A 17168-nucleotide genomic window follows, 5' to 3' on the forward strand; every position below is an offset into this window, starting at 1 on the left:
ACCTGAGAGTGCAGACAGGTAGAAATTCAGTTTGCATGTCCTGTAACTTTTAATGATTTTGCCACTATGTTGCAAGGAGTTCTGAAATCATGATCTCCCTTGCAAATGACAGGTTTTGGTTAATCTGGGTATTTAATGTGGAAATCTGTCACTACCAGTTCGCTTGCTTATAGTCCTCAGTAAATATAGGTATGCATTAGGAATATTGAGCTAAATTGGTTTTTACTGTTAATCGCTATTGTTTTGATCAGCAGTAGTCATGCTTGCTACAATAAAAATCAGAATCACCCACTTAGTCTAGCTTAAGTAAGACTACTGAAAAGCATTCAAAAACAAAACAAAAAAACCCCTAATATCTACCAGAGTTCTTCCCTCTCCTGCTCATCAACAAATAAAGCTGTGAACCCTTTTTTCCTGTGTCAGTTTTTCAGACTGGTAGTGCCACTCGGTTCCTGAAAATGTGAAGATAAGCTTAACCTACTTTATGTAGTTTGAGTTCAGATTTGAAATTACATTCTGGTGTATCTGCTATTCTAGATCTAGACTTTCAACAACTTATATTTCATAGAAGAAATCTGTTCTAGTGTAACTCTGAAAACTCAGTGGGTGACTTTTTAAAGGGCCTTAATGGTCTGATGCATACAAAAATGAGTTATTTGTTCCCTAAAGGTCATCTTTTTGGTGTTTTTTTTTGTGGGTTGGGTTTTTTTGGTGTTTTGTGGGTTGTTTTTTTTTTTTTTGGAAATAGAGGTAGCTGCAGTCATCTAATCCTAATTCTTCTTTCTTAAAGTATCAAAAGTCTAGTAGTCTTAAATTATAGCATCATGGAATTTAAGCTTTTAAAAATATGTAGAAGCTTTGACAATGGCTGTTATCCTCTGTTTGCTTTTAGCTCTATTAGAGGCTAGGGGTCTTCCTCCTCACCTGTTTGGCCCTCTTGGTCCTCGGATGTCGCAGCTCTTCCACAGGACAATTGGAAGTGGAGCTAGTAAGCAAAGTTTGTCTAATTTGACTTAATTCTTTCCACTTCCAGACTAGTAGAATTCAGCCACTAGTAAATTCTAGTATTTGTATTAGTTTCATAGTTTAATATAATATTTTACATGTTGGAGATTTGTATGTCATGATAGTAGTGCTAGACCACTGGTCAACAATATTAATTTGCTTGCCTTCCTATAAGGAAGAGAAATTTGCTTTAGCCATATTTCTTTTCTTTTCTTTTTTGGGGCATCTTAATGTTCCCTTCTAGGTGGGGAAGGGAGGGTTCTTGCCTTTTCACCCCTTCCTTATCTTTTTGTTTTGCATGATGGGCTGCTTAACAAAAGACCTTTCCAGCCAGCTTGGGTTTTCTGCTAGCTTTAAACAAGTGCTTAAGCTAGCTTTAAAACTATTGGTAGATGTCAGTTCTAAGATACGTTGTTCATAGTTCCAAAAGTGTCCTAGGTTTCAGACAGAAATCATTTCCTTCAGGCAGTATGTCAGTGAGAACATGGGTCCTCAGTCTTGTTCCACCAGGTGTGCATTATGCAGCTGGTTAAGATGTGTACCTTCTAGTCTAAGTCTGTTTGGCTTCCCAGGAGAGCCAAAGGCAGCCTGTTAACACTGCCTGCCAAGAGGAGGATGGGGTCTCATGGATACTCCATGTACTGTATTATCCAGGGGGTGTGTTGAAAAGTCCTTTGCTTTAAAAAGGTGGAGTGGTGTGGGTTCTGGCACCCACTGTAGGTTGGCAAGATTGCTGTGGTGAGCAGTGTGGTGGACTCCCTGTGCTGACCAGTCTGCACTGGAAAGACAGCCAAGAGTGAGATTTTGCCTCCCTTTCCTATCTCGCGCCCCCGCCTCCCCTTTTATGACAGGGAAAGGAAGTGAAACTACAAATACAGAGGAAAACAAACTGTCTCTGGTCTTCCACTCTGGCAGAAGTATAGCATAACAGTTCCCTTGAACACTTAAGTCTTCTAATATCTTCTTTCCTAATCTTGTTTCTGGATGTCTAGGTTCTAAAGCCCAACAGCTTTTACAAGGTCTCCAAGCCACTGATGAAAGTCAGCAACTACAGGCAGTGATTGAGATGTGTCAGCTGTTGGTCATGGGAAATGAAGAAACATTAGGAGGATTTCCAGTCAAGAGTGTTGTACCAGCTTTGGTAAAGACTAAATCTCATATTTCTATTGGAGGATATAATATTTCATTCAATATATTGCTGAAATATTCTTAATTTATATTATAGATTCTTAATTATATATATGTATATAATTATATATATGTATCTCTCTGTATTTATCTCATTATTTGGTTTTGAGGGCATGTTTTGCAAAATTTTGATAGTCCTATTCTGTAATAGCTCAAGAACAGGTAGTGGCTAGTTTGAAACTTCTACCAAAATTCAAAGTCCTGAGTCAAAAGCTACAATACTGATTTGTGCCCTTTATTTATGTTGATATCTAGATACTGTTTACTAAACTAACAACACTTTTTTTTAAAAAAAAAACAGATAACACTGCTGCAGATGGAGCACAACTTTGACATTGTAAGTGATTTGTAATGTTTAAGAAAATTTTTTAAATAGAAAAATGTATCATCTGAGCTTAAAAACAAATATCTATGTATTTAATAGATGAACCATGCATGTCGGGCCTTAACATATATGATGGAAGCACTTCCCAGGTCATCTGCTGTAGTGGTAGATGCAATTCCTGTCTTCTTGGAAAAGGTAAAATGAAATCAAAACAGTGTTAAACTAATCTGAGGGGATTTTATCTTTTGTTTAAACTTAGGATATACTACTAAGATAATGGCTTCTTTTCATAGCTTACAAGATAATATATAATGCATGAGAATCTTTTAAAAACGGGTTTACGGTTTGTTCACGCCCTTACCGAAAAGCACTGTCTGGTTCACTGAGAACTTTTTGTCTGATAGGTGTTGGAAAGATACTGCGTAATTATACAACCTGGTAACTCTTGGAGTAGCTATATAGCTGATGTAGCCCTAAATTGGCTAGCTTGATTACAGCTAGCATTGCAGCTGCATTAGTATATGTGTCTTAGTACAGGCTAACTGTCCAAATGTTAATGAATATTATTATTTTTACAAACCGGTTTAGAAATTAATCTACAAACTTGCTTGTTTTCTTGTAGCTGCAAGTTATTCAGTGCATTGATGTGGCAGAGCAGGCGCTTACAGCCCTGGAGATGTTGTCACGGAGGCATAGTAAAGCCATTCTGCAGGCAGTAAGTTAAAAAAAAAAAAAAAAAGCAAGCACTTTTACCTCTACCAATTCTACGTCTTGGTGATCTGTGAAGATGACATAAGAAAACAAGTTTCTGTGACTTCAGCAGTACTGAGAGTGAAAATGTTTGTCTTATTACAGGGTGGGTTGGCAGACTGTTTGTTGTATCTGGAATTCTTCAGTATAAATGCACAGAGGAATGCACTAGCTATTGCTGCCAACTGCTGCCAGAGTATTACACCTGATGAGTTTCACTTTGTGGCAGACTCTTTGCCACTGCTTACACAAAGGTTAACCCATCAGGTAAGAAGCTATTATAAAATGGAATGTTTTAATTTTGACCTGAAAGTAGTATAAAGTTGCCTCCAGATATCTAGTTCTTTACTGTGTATTATTTGCCTTTGCAATGTGATAATTCCCTTAAAGTTACTATACTGTCAAGTTGTGATATTCTAATGTGCATATGGACCTTTTGTTTTTTGTAAATGTGCTGTAAGGATTCATGACACCCCTATTAATTTTATAAAATGAGATAAATAAGGTACTTTAATTTAGAGCATGAATAATAGGGGCTTTGTAGTCCTTGTTACCCATCAGTAAGAGGAAATCCAGTAGCATTACTGTTCTTTTTTCTTAATGAATGAGTTGCAAGGTTCCCTCCTACTTCAAACTTATAAAAGCTTCAGTTCCAATTTTTGTGGTTTTTTCTGATTTGACATTTTGTGAGGGCTTACGGCTTTTTAAAAAGAAAGTTTCTACTCTTGCATGATAGTTTGAAGTGATGAATCCTAAATCGTGGGGCTACTAAGATCTGCCTATCCTGCAACGCTGCTATGCTCATAAATGAGCACTCACAATGACTGTTGCACCAAAAGAGATTTGGATATACTGCTTGGTTGGCAGATCCCTGTTAAAAAGGTGAAATTATTTTGTTCCTTAACAAATGCAGCTAAATTAAAGCTTCCAGGTAATGTTTCTGTGTATTCTTGTGCTGTTCTTAATTTTGCCAACATCTTGCTGAGAGACTGCTTGAATCTTTGAGGCAGCTTCACAGAAGTCAAATGTCAGCTTTAGATAGTGCTTTGGAAACAGGAAGCGCCAGTCTCAGCAGTAGTAGGGACAAGTACTGACTTCTGCTCTCTGAAGAGAAAGCTACAACCCAAAAAAGTAAGATTTCAAGAAATTTTGAAGTGGAATTTTTCTGGCAAAGAAAAATTGTGAGTTAGCTCTTAACAGAATAGTTGAGGTTGGAAGGGACCTCTCAGCTATCTAGTCCTAACTCCTTGCTTAAGCAAGGTCAACTAGAGCAGATTGCCCAGGACCATGTCCAGCTGATTTTTTTTTTTTTTTTTTTTAAAGCAGCAGCACCCCCCCAACAAACAAACAAAACCCACCAAACAAAAAAAAAAAGGCAAAAACCACCAAAACAAAACCCCCAAAATACAACAACCAACCAAACAAAAAAAACCCACCAACCCCCACCTTTCCACCCCCCAACAAGCCCCAAAACTCCAAGGATGGAGACTTTGCCTCTCTGGCAACCTCTTCCAGTGTTCAACCACCCTTACAGTAAAAGTGTTATATTATGTTCAGATGAACTTTTTTGAGTGTTTCAATGAGCTTTTAACTAGAGCTATTTTTAGTGCAGTCTTTACTATCTTGGTGTCTTTGGATTTGCTGTCTTGGCTGCACTGCATGATATAGAAATCAGGCTTCATGTAGTCTGTAGAACGGTAGCCTTCACTCCTGCTTATTATCTGTATCTCCTGTTGTTTTGGCTTTGTAGCTCTGTTCCCTTTTGCTTCCTCCTTGTAGAATCCAAAAAGGATATTATAGACCCATTTATTCATCTCTAAAGGTCCCTAAAGGTATTTGTGTTGCAAGTGTGAGGTGTTTCCTGGGGAATATGCCATTTCAGGAGGTCAGTTTGGACTGTATCAGTGAATTTAAAATTCAGAGCTGTAATATGCTGTAAAACTTGATTTGACGGGCCTTTTTAGAGAAATTTTATGAATGCCTCAAAACAACAGGATAATCTAATGCAAATTAAAATATTTTAATGCAAACAAATACTTACCTTTTTTTATAATAGGACAAGAAGTCTGTTGAAAGCACTTGTCTCTGTTTTGCACGGCTAGTGGACAACTTCCAGCATGAAGAGGTAAGGGTGGGTTTTTTGTTTTTGAGCATGGATTTTTCGTTTCCTTCTTCTCTCCCTCAGTTTCTCCTAAGGGCTTACTTTCAAAGTCAGACTAACGTTTTTAATTTTGCTGTTCCCTCCTGAAGAACTTGCTCCAGCAGGTTGCTTCCAAGGACTTGTTAACAAATATCCAGCAGCTCTTGGTAGTGACGCCTCCTATCCTGAGCTCAGGAATGTTCATCATGGTGGTGCGCATGTTTTCCTTAATGTGCTCCAATTGTCCTACGCTTGCAGTCCAACTTATGAAGCAAAGTGAGTTCTTGCTCTTTCGTATTCTGGGGGACCTATTTAAGTTAATGCCTACAGTCAATATGGGACTCTGTGCACTTGATTATACAAATATTGTGTTCTCTTGTTTTTCTCTCTTACTATGCTTCCACTGGCATACAGAGTTTAGTTAATCTTGCTGAAAGTTTTTTTTTCTTGAGGGATTTTTCTCCCCTTTCCTGTCTATAGCTGTTGTCACTGGAGTGTTCACCTAATTTTGAGCCTGTATTAGCTGCACAAGTTACTCCCATTGCAACACGAGTAATTCTTTTTGTGGTCTTTACCAGGTGGGGGAAACATGTGATTTAAGGGCTTTTTCTAAGGGAAAACATTAAGAAAAGTAAGCACTGTGTAGCTGTCTCAGTTCTCACTTGTTTCCTTCTTTTCATCTTGTAAATTTTGACTTGCCACTTCAGCTGCCCTGTACGTTCCCCTGTTTTCTTCTGCGCCCTGTATATTGAGTGATATTTCACCCCCTAGGTGTCCCTTAAGGGTGGGGGGAACCCAAAACCCAGAACAAAAAAAACCCACAAAACCCAGACCTGAGAACAAATGTTTCTTACAGTATTCAAAGAGATGGCTTTTGTCTTACCGTCTACTGTCTGTTTGCTTAGGGCAGTGACTATCTCTTCTGTGTAGTGTCTAACACAAAATGGAGTCTGTATTCTGATACAGGCAATCTCATAAATAATAATTCTTATAGACATTGCAGAAACACTTCACTTCCTCCTTTGTGGAGCCTCGAATGGGAGTTGTCAAGAGCAAATTGACCTTGTTCCACGAAGTCCTCAAGAACTTTATGAGCTTACTTCTCTTATCTGGTAAGTTATGCAGCCCTAGGTTTTGGGTCTGGTTGATATGTTAAAATTTGTAAGTTCTCTAAAATGAAGGCAAACAGTTTTAAGCTTAGATGGACTTTTTTGTATACTTCTAGTAAAATACTGTTTTAATGTTCTTTACAGTGAACTGATGCCTTGCCTGCCAAAAGAGGGAATCTTCGCTGTTGATACCATGCTAAAGAAAGGAAATGCGCAAAATACAGATGGTGCAATATGGCAGTGGCGAGATGACAGGGGTCTCTGGCATCCCTATAACAGGATTGATAGTCGAATAATAGAGGTAGTAATTATGCACATTTGTGTGATGATGTTTTTTAAATATATATGTGGTTGTATAGGGAATTGAGTGCTTTCCTTATGGTTTTGGAACTACCAGCCTTGTTCTTTCAGAGTAAGAAACACAAGTTTCTTCAAACCATCCTGCTGTAATATTGCACTATTTTGGTATTCAGTAATGGGTGAACTGCTTAATCACTGTTCTTACTGCATTTCTGTCAGTCAGTGTTTTTCCTACTGTGTTGCCCCTCTTACCGCCTTTCATATAGCTTCCTATTCGTTAGGGATTTCTTAACTTTAAACTCTTCCTTGTTTTTAGGCAGCTCATCAGGTTGGTGAGGATGAGATAAGCCTGTCTACACTTGGGCGTGTCTATACTATTGATTTTAACTCTATGCAGCAAATAAATGAGGATACTGGAACAGCACGTGCCATTCAGCGGAAACCAAACCCTTTAGCCAATACAAACACTAGTAAGTACACCTTAGGAGACACGTGGTATCTTTAGTTATGGCTAACTTATGCTGGGTTATACAACAGTCTGTTACTTAGCTAATATATTTCTTGTGGTTTCTGTGGAACATCGAACTATTCTGATATACATGAATGAAGACAGCTTGACAACAAAACTCACTGTTGAAATGTATTCTTTTTTTCGTGGGACCTGAAAATGCATTAAACTGGGGGGAGCTGGGGGTGTTCTTGGCTTGGGATTTTCTGAAACACTTTTGTTCATACAGGTCTTATTTAACAAAGACTGTGTGAGGACTTCTTACTAGCGTACAGAAATATATAAGAAAACTGAAGAAAAAATACTCGACCCCTTGAAAGAGGAGGACTTGTACCTACATTCTTGCCATCAGCTTGACTTCTGGTTCTTAAATTATATCTTTTCAATTCAAGAGCTAAGCTAATTCAGCTTTAAAAAAAGAAAGTAATCATCAGAGCAGAGATGCAAAGAACTATGTAGTCATTTGTTGCACAATTTTTCACAGGTGGACATTCAGAATTGAAGAAGGATGATGCTCGAGCACAACTAATGAAAGAGGACCCAGAACTGGCAAAATCCTTTATCAAAACATTGTTTGGTGTTCTGTATGAAGTATATAGTTCTTCAGCTGGACCTGCTGTTAGACACAAGTGCCTTAGAGCAATTCTTAGGATAATTTATTTTGCTGATGCTGAACTTCTGAAGGATGTGCTGAAAAACCATGCTGTTTCAAGGTGGGTTTGTTAACCGTTGTGAATGAAACTGATTTTGAGCTTATGACTCACTTGTGATTACTTTTTTTTTTTGAATCATCTTTTTCAGGGGAAGATTGTACTTTTAAATTCTTATGTATTTATTTTCCAAAAGCTGAGGCTGTCAGCTCTTCAGGAATTTTTTGCACCTTAGATTTTGTAGTAGGTGCTGACTCTAGGCATAGTTATTAGAAACTTAGATTACCTATATGGCTGTGTGTACTAGTAATGTCTAGTATTACCATTGACTATTTTCCTGATTTCTAAAGCTTACCTATAAATTCTTCTGAGGGAAAAATGACTTTTGAGGTAATAACAATGTGAACAATAACAGACTCTCATGGCATTCAACTAGTAAGTTCTATTCATGAAACCTCTCCTACACAATATACCGTAAAATTAGGGATCTACATAGAAGGATGCAATTAAAAAATAAACTGACTGGTTTTTCAGAGGCAGTACAAAGTTCCACAATACCATGTTCTTTAAAGGAAGAAAACTCTCTCTTTTCCTTTATGCCACATGCTAAAACTTGGTAAAAGTGGTTTAGGCGGGAAGAGGACTTTTTCAGTCCTTTTATTATAGCTTTTACAAAAGCACAGTGAAATTTGTTTGCTTTCAGTCTCCAGTACTATGTATGCAAGATGAACTGGTTTGATTTTTTTTTTTAAACAACGCAAAATGAAAAGACAAACCTAATTCTAATGAAACTATCTGTTTTAGTCATATTGCCTCCATGCTGTCAAGTCAAGACCTTAAGATAGTAGTTGGAGCCCTGCAGATGGCAGAGATCTTAATGCAAAAGTTACCTGACATTTTTAGTGTTTACTTCAGAAGAGAAGGTAAATCTTGCTTGCTTTTTTTTTTTTTTCCTCTTCACCTCCTTATTTAGCATTTTAAAAGCATGTGTCGATAATCCATGTCCTTTACGCCCACTCCATCCCCCCGCAAGCTGTAAAAAGTTAATACTGTTCTTGAGTAAAAAAGACAAATCCATGCAAGCTGTCGTCATATGACTGGGGAGGAGCTGACCAAGACTCTGGAGGAGGCAAGCTTATTTTTTCTGAATCTGAAACAAGTTTGTACAGGCTTACTAGATGCTAGTGAACTTATATTTAGGCTGAAGACGGCTTGCTGAAATGACATGGGTAGTCTTACTGGACAAAACTGATGAATCTTTGGCAGGAACTCTTTGTTATAATCTACTAGGGATTTTTAGGGTTTCTTTAGCTATTGTTTGTGCTGCTGTCTTTTTTTTTTTTTTTCTTTTAAACTATGTAGGTTAACTTTTTTAAGAAAGGGTTAAACTGCTTTTAAAACTTAGTATTGATGGGTGGGGTGAGCCAATGCTGCCATAGTCAAAACAGAGGTTCTAATAAGACTTCTACCTTTTCAAATACCTTTGACCCCCACACCCCCTCACCCTAGAAAAAAAATCCACAACCAAACCAACCCACCAAACAAAGATTTCTTCTTTTGCAAAGGGGTGATGCACCAAGTGAAAAACTTAGCAGAGTCTGAGGCTTTGCTAACAAGCCCACCAAAAGTATGCACTAATGGATCAGGAACGCTGGCTACCACTACAATAACTACTGGAACAGCCACTGCTGCCAGTAATGCAGCTGCCGATTTGGGCTCTCCCAGCTTACAGCACAGCCGGGAGGATTCTTTGGATCTGAGCCCACAGGGGTAAGTGCATTATTTGTTGTGAACAATCTGTGGTTTTTTTGTTTGTGGTTTGTGTGTGGGTCTTCTTGGTTGGTTGTGTGTGTGTGTTTTGTGGTGTGGTTTGGGGTGGGGTGGGTTTTTTGTTTTGTTTCAGAAGTCTTGACTGACATGGGCTGCTACAGTATCATCTGCATTTTGCTGTGATATTTTCCTCTAAGAAACTAAAATTGGTGTGGTGTTGAAGCTATTAGTGGGTAGTTTTGATTCATTTTATAGGAAATGTTTTTGGGTTTGTTTTTTTAAAAAAAAAAAAAAAAAAAAGACTAGTGACCTGATAGTTACGATGTAATGATATGAAACAATCCATGCTGTTTGGGGAGAGGCTGGAGAATGCCAAGAGCAACAGCTGTAGCCTCATGTAACTCTTGAACAGAGTGATTCTTTCAGAGAAATGATAGCTATGGTGCATGGTTCTTTTCTGCTGGAGACTGGAGGAAAAAGAAATCATCCTTAGTTACTTTGTTGGAATGCAACCATTCTGAACACTTGTAGAATTAATCTCTTGTAGGAATACACTATTTTAGTGTTATACAGTTTGCCTTTATTTTGAAAGTGAAATGTTTGTTTTAATGTATTGGCATAGTAAGGAAACTCAGCTTAAACATGAATTGAAATATGAGAACTTGGGAAGTGTAGGTCTTGGTAAGTAGAAACTCGATAAATTGTTGAAAAAGTGCTTTCTGGGTTTTTAATAGGGGAGGCAGGTCAAATACCCTGTGTCTTTTGGTGTTTATTCAGTAGAGATTTGTGGATTTTTTTTTTTTATTTTATTTTTATGTGTATTCAAATAGATGAATAATGAGATAATTTTCATGGTTTTATTTGTGTAACTATGAGAAATCTTTATTCAGTGGCACTTCTGGTTGTATTTGGCTGTCCATAGTAGAAAGGTGACAGCAAGCAAAACCTGTTCTTTCTGGATGGAGTAGTCACTCTGTCCTTCCAATTAAAATAGAGTTGAGGCCCCTTCTCCCAGAGCTCATTCTTCCCTTGTGCCCTCCTTGTTATGGGATGGAGTCTTTTATTAATTCTTGAGGAAATAGCTGGCACATGCATCTTAAACTGAGGGATGGGTATGTGTATGAATATGGTAGATGGAAACGTCAACTTAATTTTTAAATTTGGACAGACGACTGAGCGATGTTCTAAAGAGAAAAAGACTGCCAAAACGAGGGCCAAGGAGACCAAAATACTCTCCTCCAAGAGATGATGACAAAGTAGACAATCAAGGTAAATAATTCTTAAAATGTGATACTCTATCTCCTTTTGAATTTAAAAGTAAGCTTATAGGCTGTCAAAAGTGCTAGCTGTAAACAGGTTGATTCTCTTAATTTTGTCTTTGCTTCCTTCAGCTAAAAGCCCCACAACTACTCAATCGCCTAAATCTTCCTTCTTGGCAAGTTTAAATCCTAAAACATGGGGAAGATTAAGTACACAGTCCAACAGTAATAGTATTGAACCAGCACGAACAGCAGGAGTAAGTGGTCTTGCAAGGGCTGCTTCCAAGGATACCATTTCCAATAACAGGTACACATGCAAAAAAATCAAAATACTTCTAACATGGTGTTGATCTTGGCATGCAGCTACTTTCTTATGATAAGCTGTTAGGTGATTAAGTAGCACCTATCAAAGAAGTTTGAGCTTAACCACTGTTAAAATAACTCCGGAAGAAGAATCAAGAAATTAAGGTAGAGAAAATAACTCTTAATAGTTTCAAGTACCATGCTGGGGAAAAATTGGAGAATTGGGGAAAAATGGTGCAAGAAGTAATCTGTAGAGAATAGACGTTTACTGTGCTGGAGTAAGAGGGAAGGGATTTTGTCTGTGACTGCTATTAAACATGGGGAAAATGATAGTCTGGCTGTGTTTACTTGTAATAGTGCAGTATGCAAATGCTAAGTGTGGCTGAATAATGCATTTTGTGTGCTTATTTACAGAGAAAAAATTAAGGGCTGGATTAAGGAGCAAGCCCATAAATTTGTAGAACGTTATTTTAGTTCTGAAAACATGGATGGAAGCAATCCTGCACTAAATGTATTACAGAGACTTTGCACTGCAACTGAACAACTCAACCTCCAGGTTAGAAATGGCAAGCTTACTTGGAGTGGGGGTGGAAGCAGTAGAAGTATTTAGGAGGAAACTACAGGAAGGCTGACCGTTGTAGGCAGTATGGCCAGTTTTAAGCATAGATTTTGTTTTCTTAATTGATGATACAGTGTTTCTTAACTTGCAATAGTTTGCTTGGGATTTTTTTTTTGGAATTAGTATATATGCTCTGACACATATGGTAAGTGACCAGTATTAACAAGGGTATTCTTGATTCCTAGCAGTGTGTCACTTACATAGCATTTTATTTCAAATTTAAATTATAAAGCTAGGTGTTAGGGTTTGACTTCATACCTAAAGAAGAACACAGTTTGTAATAAGAACTTTGGGGGTGGGCGGAGGACAAGAGGGAAGTAGCATTTTGCTGAAAGGATGGAAGAAATGCAGATTGGGTCGAATCTACTAGCATCTCAAGAACTTGAGCCTTGTTTCTCAGACAGTTGTGATCCTTGATAGATGGTCTAAACCTGTAACTTCTAAAGTAGCTAAACAGCTGAGTTATGATCTGTGCTTTGATCTAAGCAATCGTTAAGATATGAAACTTTCCCTCCTCCTCTTTCCCACACAGATGTCATGTAAAATACTACATACCAATCTGATTTTTTTTAAACTTCTGTTTGGAGCTCATCTTTACATTGCATAAGACAGAAATGGGACCTTGCATTTCTCTTAACACAGGGAAAATGTAGATGTTGCCTGTAATGTCTCCGCTTGAATAGAGAAGTTGCTTATCCTCAGATTATTTGCCTTGTCATTGCTTGTACTGAGTTACTATACGCTCCAGACTTTCCCTTTTTTCCCCTTCCTTTAGAGCTGTTCTATGCAGTAGGAGGGAAAACAGTATTTCTTAAGCCCTTAATACCTGGATAGTAAAATACTACCTTCATACTTTTCAGGTGGATGGTGGAATAGAGTGCCTTGTAGAAATCCGTAGCATTGTCTCGGAGTCTGACGTCTCCTCCTTTGAAATCCAGCATAGCGGGTTTGTTAAACAACTGCTGCTTTATTTGACATCTAAAAGTGAGAAAGATGCTGTAAGCAGGGATATCAGATTGAAAAGATTTCTTCATGTATTTTTTTCTTCTCCAGTAAGTTTTCTTGTTTATTGTTTTGTCTGTCTTAAGTACAATTTGAAAGATAATTACCTGACCATCTGAGAGGTTCAGCAATGGTGTTGACTTAAAGATGGAGTATGGAAGGAATATTTTGTTTATGCCTAAGCTGTATAACATGACAACTTTCGCATGGTTCTATATCTTTACAGGTCAAAACTTTTTAGACTACCCTGTAATTACAGAAAATTCCACACAGCGGTGGAAAGAAATTCTAAAATGGCCAATTGTCTGAGTGTTGAACAACTTAAAAGTTGTTTCTGACTTTTAAGAAGTTGATAAGGAAAGAGATTGGATAGTAATCTTACTGCTTGCTCTCTTTAGTCCTAAATACTGCAAGAAACTAGGTTGTCCTGTTTTTAAAGGAAAAAATTTAAAGTGGAAGAGAGGGAAGATAAATACAGCTTCCATGAACCTTACTGCTTATGGTTAAGGGTGAATGCTTAAAATCTGTAGGGCTATTCAGTTGAAACGAGGAGAGAAAAGTGTGTTCTTTGAAACAGGTCTTTCATAAACTTGTTATGTGTCATCTAGTCATCCTGATACTGCTGCTACTTTAAGTGAGAGCAGTGATTCTTAATTTCTATGGGGTTTTTTGTGGGTGTGGTGGTGGTTTTTGTTTTTTTTACACAACTTGTGGTATAAATTGTTTAAGATGGATTAATTCAAGCACACAACTAAAAGACTGGAATATATTTCAGCTTCCTGGAGAAGAACCCCTTGGAAGATTAGAGCCATTAGAAAATGCACCTTTGCTGGCATTAGTCCATAAAATGAACAATTGCCTCAGTCAGATGGAACAGTTTCCTGTCAAAGTGCATGACTTCCCTAGTGGAAATGGAACAGGGAGCAGGTAAGGATTAATGCTCAGGTAACAATTTTGTTAGAAGCTTTTGTTTTCGAAAACTTGTTTCAATTTTAAAAGTTCCAAGAGGTAATGGAAACCTCTCACCCTATTAAAGACAAAAGCAATCACACATTAAAAATTCAGATGTCTTCCTTGTCCCAATGTGACAAACTCTGGAAAGAAACCATCTATTTATTGCTGAGACACTGATATTTTTTTAGTGAAGTAATTAAACTGCTGAGAGTTTGTATTACAGCACTGAACTTTGTTATTCAGATAGGTTCTGTTCTCTAGGATGGTAATGGATTGAGTGATAACTGTTGGCTGTCAACATAGTTTAAACTAATTGTAGGCCTCCCTGTGTCTTAAGATAGGTTAAATTTGGAATCCAACTTGTTATTTGAGTTATAAGTAACAAGTTTGAGTGGCTGAAGACCTATTTCTACAACTTGTTTTCTGTACTTTAATAAATCAATAATTTTCATTCAGTATATAGCAGTTAGTAATTCTATTTCAGTATAAGTTGCATGCAAGTTTTGAAAGTATTTTGTGGTGCTGGCTAAAAGCTCAATTTGATTATAGACATATTCTTGTGACTATGTAGAAATTAGGAGGGGAGGAGCATTGAAAATGAATTTTTGAAAACTATTCTTTAAAGTTTGAAATGCCAAAATCTTGTGTCTCTCAGGTAGTAAGTTAATGTGGATATTTTTTGTTACTGACTGTGATACAACATCAATTACAGTAGATGTAGTAGAGCCTCACACTATGACATTAATCTAAGTTACATTAAAATTCAGTATTTGTTTTTTGTGAAACTGTTAAAATCCATGGGAATGAATGCAATACACAGATCTCTAATACTTGAAGGTATTAATTGTCTTGATACTGGCTTTTGCAAGTATATGTGCTCTGTAATCCTGCAGTGCTTCCTAATATGCACTATTTCTGTAAAAAGTAGGATAACTACAAAAGTTATAAAGCTGCTAATCATAGAAGCAAAATTCTGCTATTCTTTTTGATAGAAAATTAAACATGGGAAGCCAGACTACTGCAGCATTGTTTGACTGCTAGTCTTACTATGGATTATGTCAATGAGGATTTTGAGGCATTAAGATTTGGTAGTCTTTCACTAGCACCTGGAAATAGAAGCAGCCCAAGATAAGAGGTTTGTGTATAAAAACGGCTAACTTGAGTATTCATAGTTTGGCGAGATGGAACATATTTGGCAAGAAAACACAGGTTTCAGGTTGTCTCTTCAGGTTCTTATCAAAAAAACATATGAATGGATACTTGCATTTTCCACCTCCCGATTCTGATCCTTATTGCACTGCATGTAAGCACAGCTCTAAATCTCATGTGGCATCAGCTGACCACTGAACAACTTCACCTCAAAGTTGGTCACTATCGGCCATATTGTAATCAGACCTCAGACTGGACTGTCTCTTAATCCATGGAGCTTCTATTGGAAATCAGATTTTGTCCAACTTGGATTCTGGTGTTCTTGTAGAATAGAATTTTTAGTCTGTTTATCCAAATCTTAATAGCTTATTTTTAGAGAAATAGACTGAGAAGCAATACTCTGAACAAGTGAATTTGTAAATGCATGTATAAGCCTTTCTAAATGCATTTTTAAATGCAATTATGGTGATTAGATTCTTTGTGTAGCAACTTTTTTCACAAATTATTTTGAGTTTTTCTCTTAACAGAGGATCCCAAGCTTTAAAATTCTTCAATACACACCAATTAAAATGCCAACTGCAAAGACATCCAGACTGTGCTAATGTGAAACAGTGGAAAGGTGGACCTGTGAAGATTGATCCTCTGGCTTTGGTACAAGCCATTGAAAGATACCTTGTAGTTAGAGGTATATATATATATTATACAGTCACATGTGTGTTGCTTCTTGGGATAGTCACTACTGTCAGTAGTGTGGAGTCTGTAAAAACCTGTGAGGGTTATATTGAAGACAAATGGGAGGTACCTATAAATGTATCTTGCTCACAGGGAAGAAGACTAAGGCTGGAGAGAATCTTCTCTTTCCTGGGACAAACTTTTTCCTGTTGTAAACAGTTCAGTCTAAATACTAACGGAAGTATAATCTAGTTGACTGTCAGATTGGCTGTAACTTGGCGTTTTTGATGCCAGATGTTGATACTGAAACTTACTCTAACACATCTGAATCTTACTTTTTTTTAACTGATGTATTTTGGAACTGTTTTAAACAGTGGAGTTTATAAAAGTCAGAGTACAAAAGCATTGCTACATTTCGTGTAAAAACAAATGAGGATGTTTTTCTCCCCTCTTGCCTCAGGCTATGGAAGAGTTAGAGAAGATGATGAGGATAGTGATGATGATGGGTCAGATGAAGAAATAGATGAATCTTTGGTAAGCTTTTGCTCTGGGGGTATGGGGAGGGAGCAGTGTGGGGAGAGGTTTAAAGAAAAGCTAGCAACAAGTTTCCTAACTTGTGTGTGTTTTTCATCTTGTTCAGGCTGCTCAATTCTTAAATTCAGGGAATGTGAGACATAGACTGCAATTTTACATTGGAGATCACTTGCTGCCATACAATATGACTGTGTATCAAGCAGTTAGGCAGTACAGTTTGCAAGCTGAGGAGGAGAGGGAGTCTACAGATGATGAAAGCAACCCATTAGGAAGAGCTGGGATTTGGACAAAAACGCATACTATTTGGTAAGTTGGCTAGAGAAATCAGGGGACGGCTTCTCTAGTTTCCTAGATGTACATACATAAAGAAAATTGGAATATAGCTGTCTTCCCCCGCTGCCCCCAACTGTGAAGCTTTGAATTTCCTAAAGTGCTTGAGATACTTAAAACTTAGTAAGAATTCATTGTTAGCTGCTGATGTTCTTTCTAGCTTATGAGTGAAGCTGATGAACAAGAAATGGGGAATCTTAAAATGACCCTTGCTAGATGGAGGGAAATCATTCTTAGTGCTAGGGAGCTAACCACAAACAATAGAAAATGTGTCTGCGGTCTACAAATAACGGTCAACTTCATACTGGTTTTCATAGTTGATCGCTGTACAGGTGTATGTATTCTCTGGCCATACTTTGCAAGGAGCAGTATTGACCTATGACTGTCCCAAACGCTTTAACATTTAGCAGTGTCTTTTTCTTTCTAATATTTATACAAAAGCAAAAAAAAAAAAAACCCACCCCAACCCCCAAAAAACCCCCAAACCACTTGTTTTTTTTGTCTATACCTTCTGCTTCTCTTCTTCCAGTTCATGGAGCCAGAGGGCCCTTCTGAGGGCCTAGCTTCAAAGGCTGGATCATGTCCAAATGCATTGTTCTTG

At 37.5% G+C, this 17168-nt stretch overlaps 1 protein-coding gene across 12 annotated transcripts in view; it reads left to right on the forward strand.

The window, feature by feature from the left end:
- The window catches only part of TRIP12 (thyroid hormone receptor interactor 12), an 83774-nt gene that overhangs the window by 50460 nt on the left and 16146 nt on the right, over positions 1–17168 (forward strand). For 6 of the 12 annotated variants that reach the window (XM_075716154.1, XM_075716152.1, XM_075716162.1 and 3 more), the window contains 22 exons: positions 893–988; positions 1998–2146; positions 2495–2530; positions 2618–2713; positions 3141–3233; positions 3374–3535; positions 5325–5393; positions 5519–5684; positions 6403–6520; positions 6662–6818; positions 7134–7287; positions 7810–8038; positions 8780–8898; positions 9541–9745; positions 10914–11014; positions 11137–11311; positions 11722–11863; positions 12787–12978; positions 13704–13855; positions 15544–15716; positions 16164–16237; positions 16344–16543. In XM_075716154.1, the coding sequence (XP_075572269.1) occupies positions 893–988; positions 1998–2146; positions 2495–2530; positions 2618–2713; positions 3141–3233; positions 3374–3535; positions 5325–5393; positions 5519–5684; positions 6403–6520; positions 6662–6818; positions 7134–7287; positions 7810–8038; positions 8780–8898; positions 9541–9745; positions 10914–11014; positions 11137–11311; positions 11722–11863; positions 12787–12978; positions 13704–13855; positions 15544–15716; positions 16164–16237; positions 16344–16543 (3058 nt within the window). Of the gene's footprint in view, positions 1–892; positions 989–1997; positions 2147–2494; positions 2531–2617; positions 2714–3140; positions 3234–3373; positions 3536–5324; positions 5394–5518; positions 5685–6402; positions 6521–6661; positions 6822–7133; positions 7288–7809; positions 8039–8779; positions 8899–9540; positions 9746–10913; positions 11015–11136; positions 11312–11721; positions 11864–12786; positions 12979–13703; positions 13856–15543; positions 15717–16163; positions 16238–16343; positions 16544–17168 lie in introns of all 12 variants that reach the window. The other 6 variants (XM_075716156.1, XM_075716161.1, XM_075716163.1 and 3 more) reach the window with 4 other exon arrangements.

Source organism: Pelecanus crispus, chromosome 9, assembly GCF_030463565.1.
Source record: "Pelecanus crispus isolate bPelCri1 chromosome 9, bPelCri1.pri, whole genome shotgun sequence".
Lineage (NCBI taxonomy): Eukaryota > Metazoa > Chordata > Aves > Pelecaniformes > Pelecanidae > Pelecanus > Pelecanus crispus.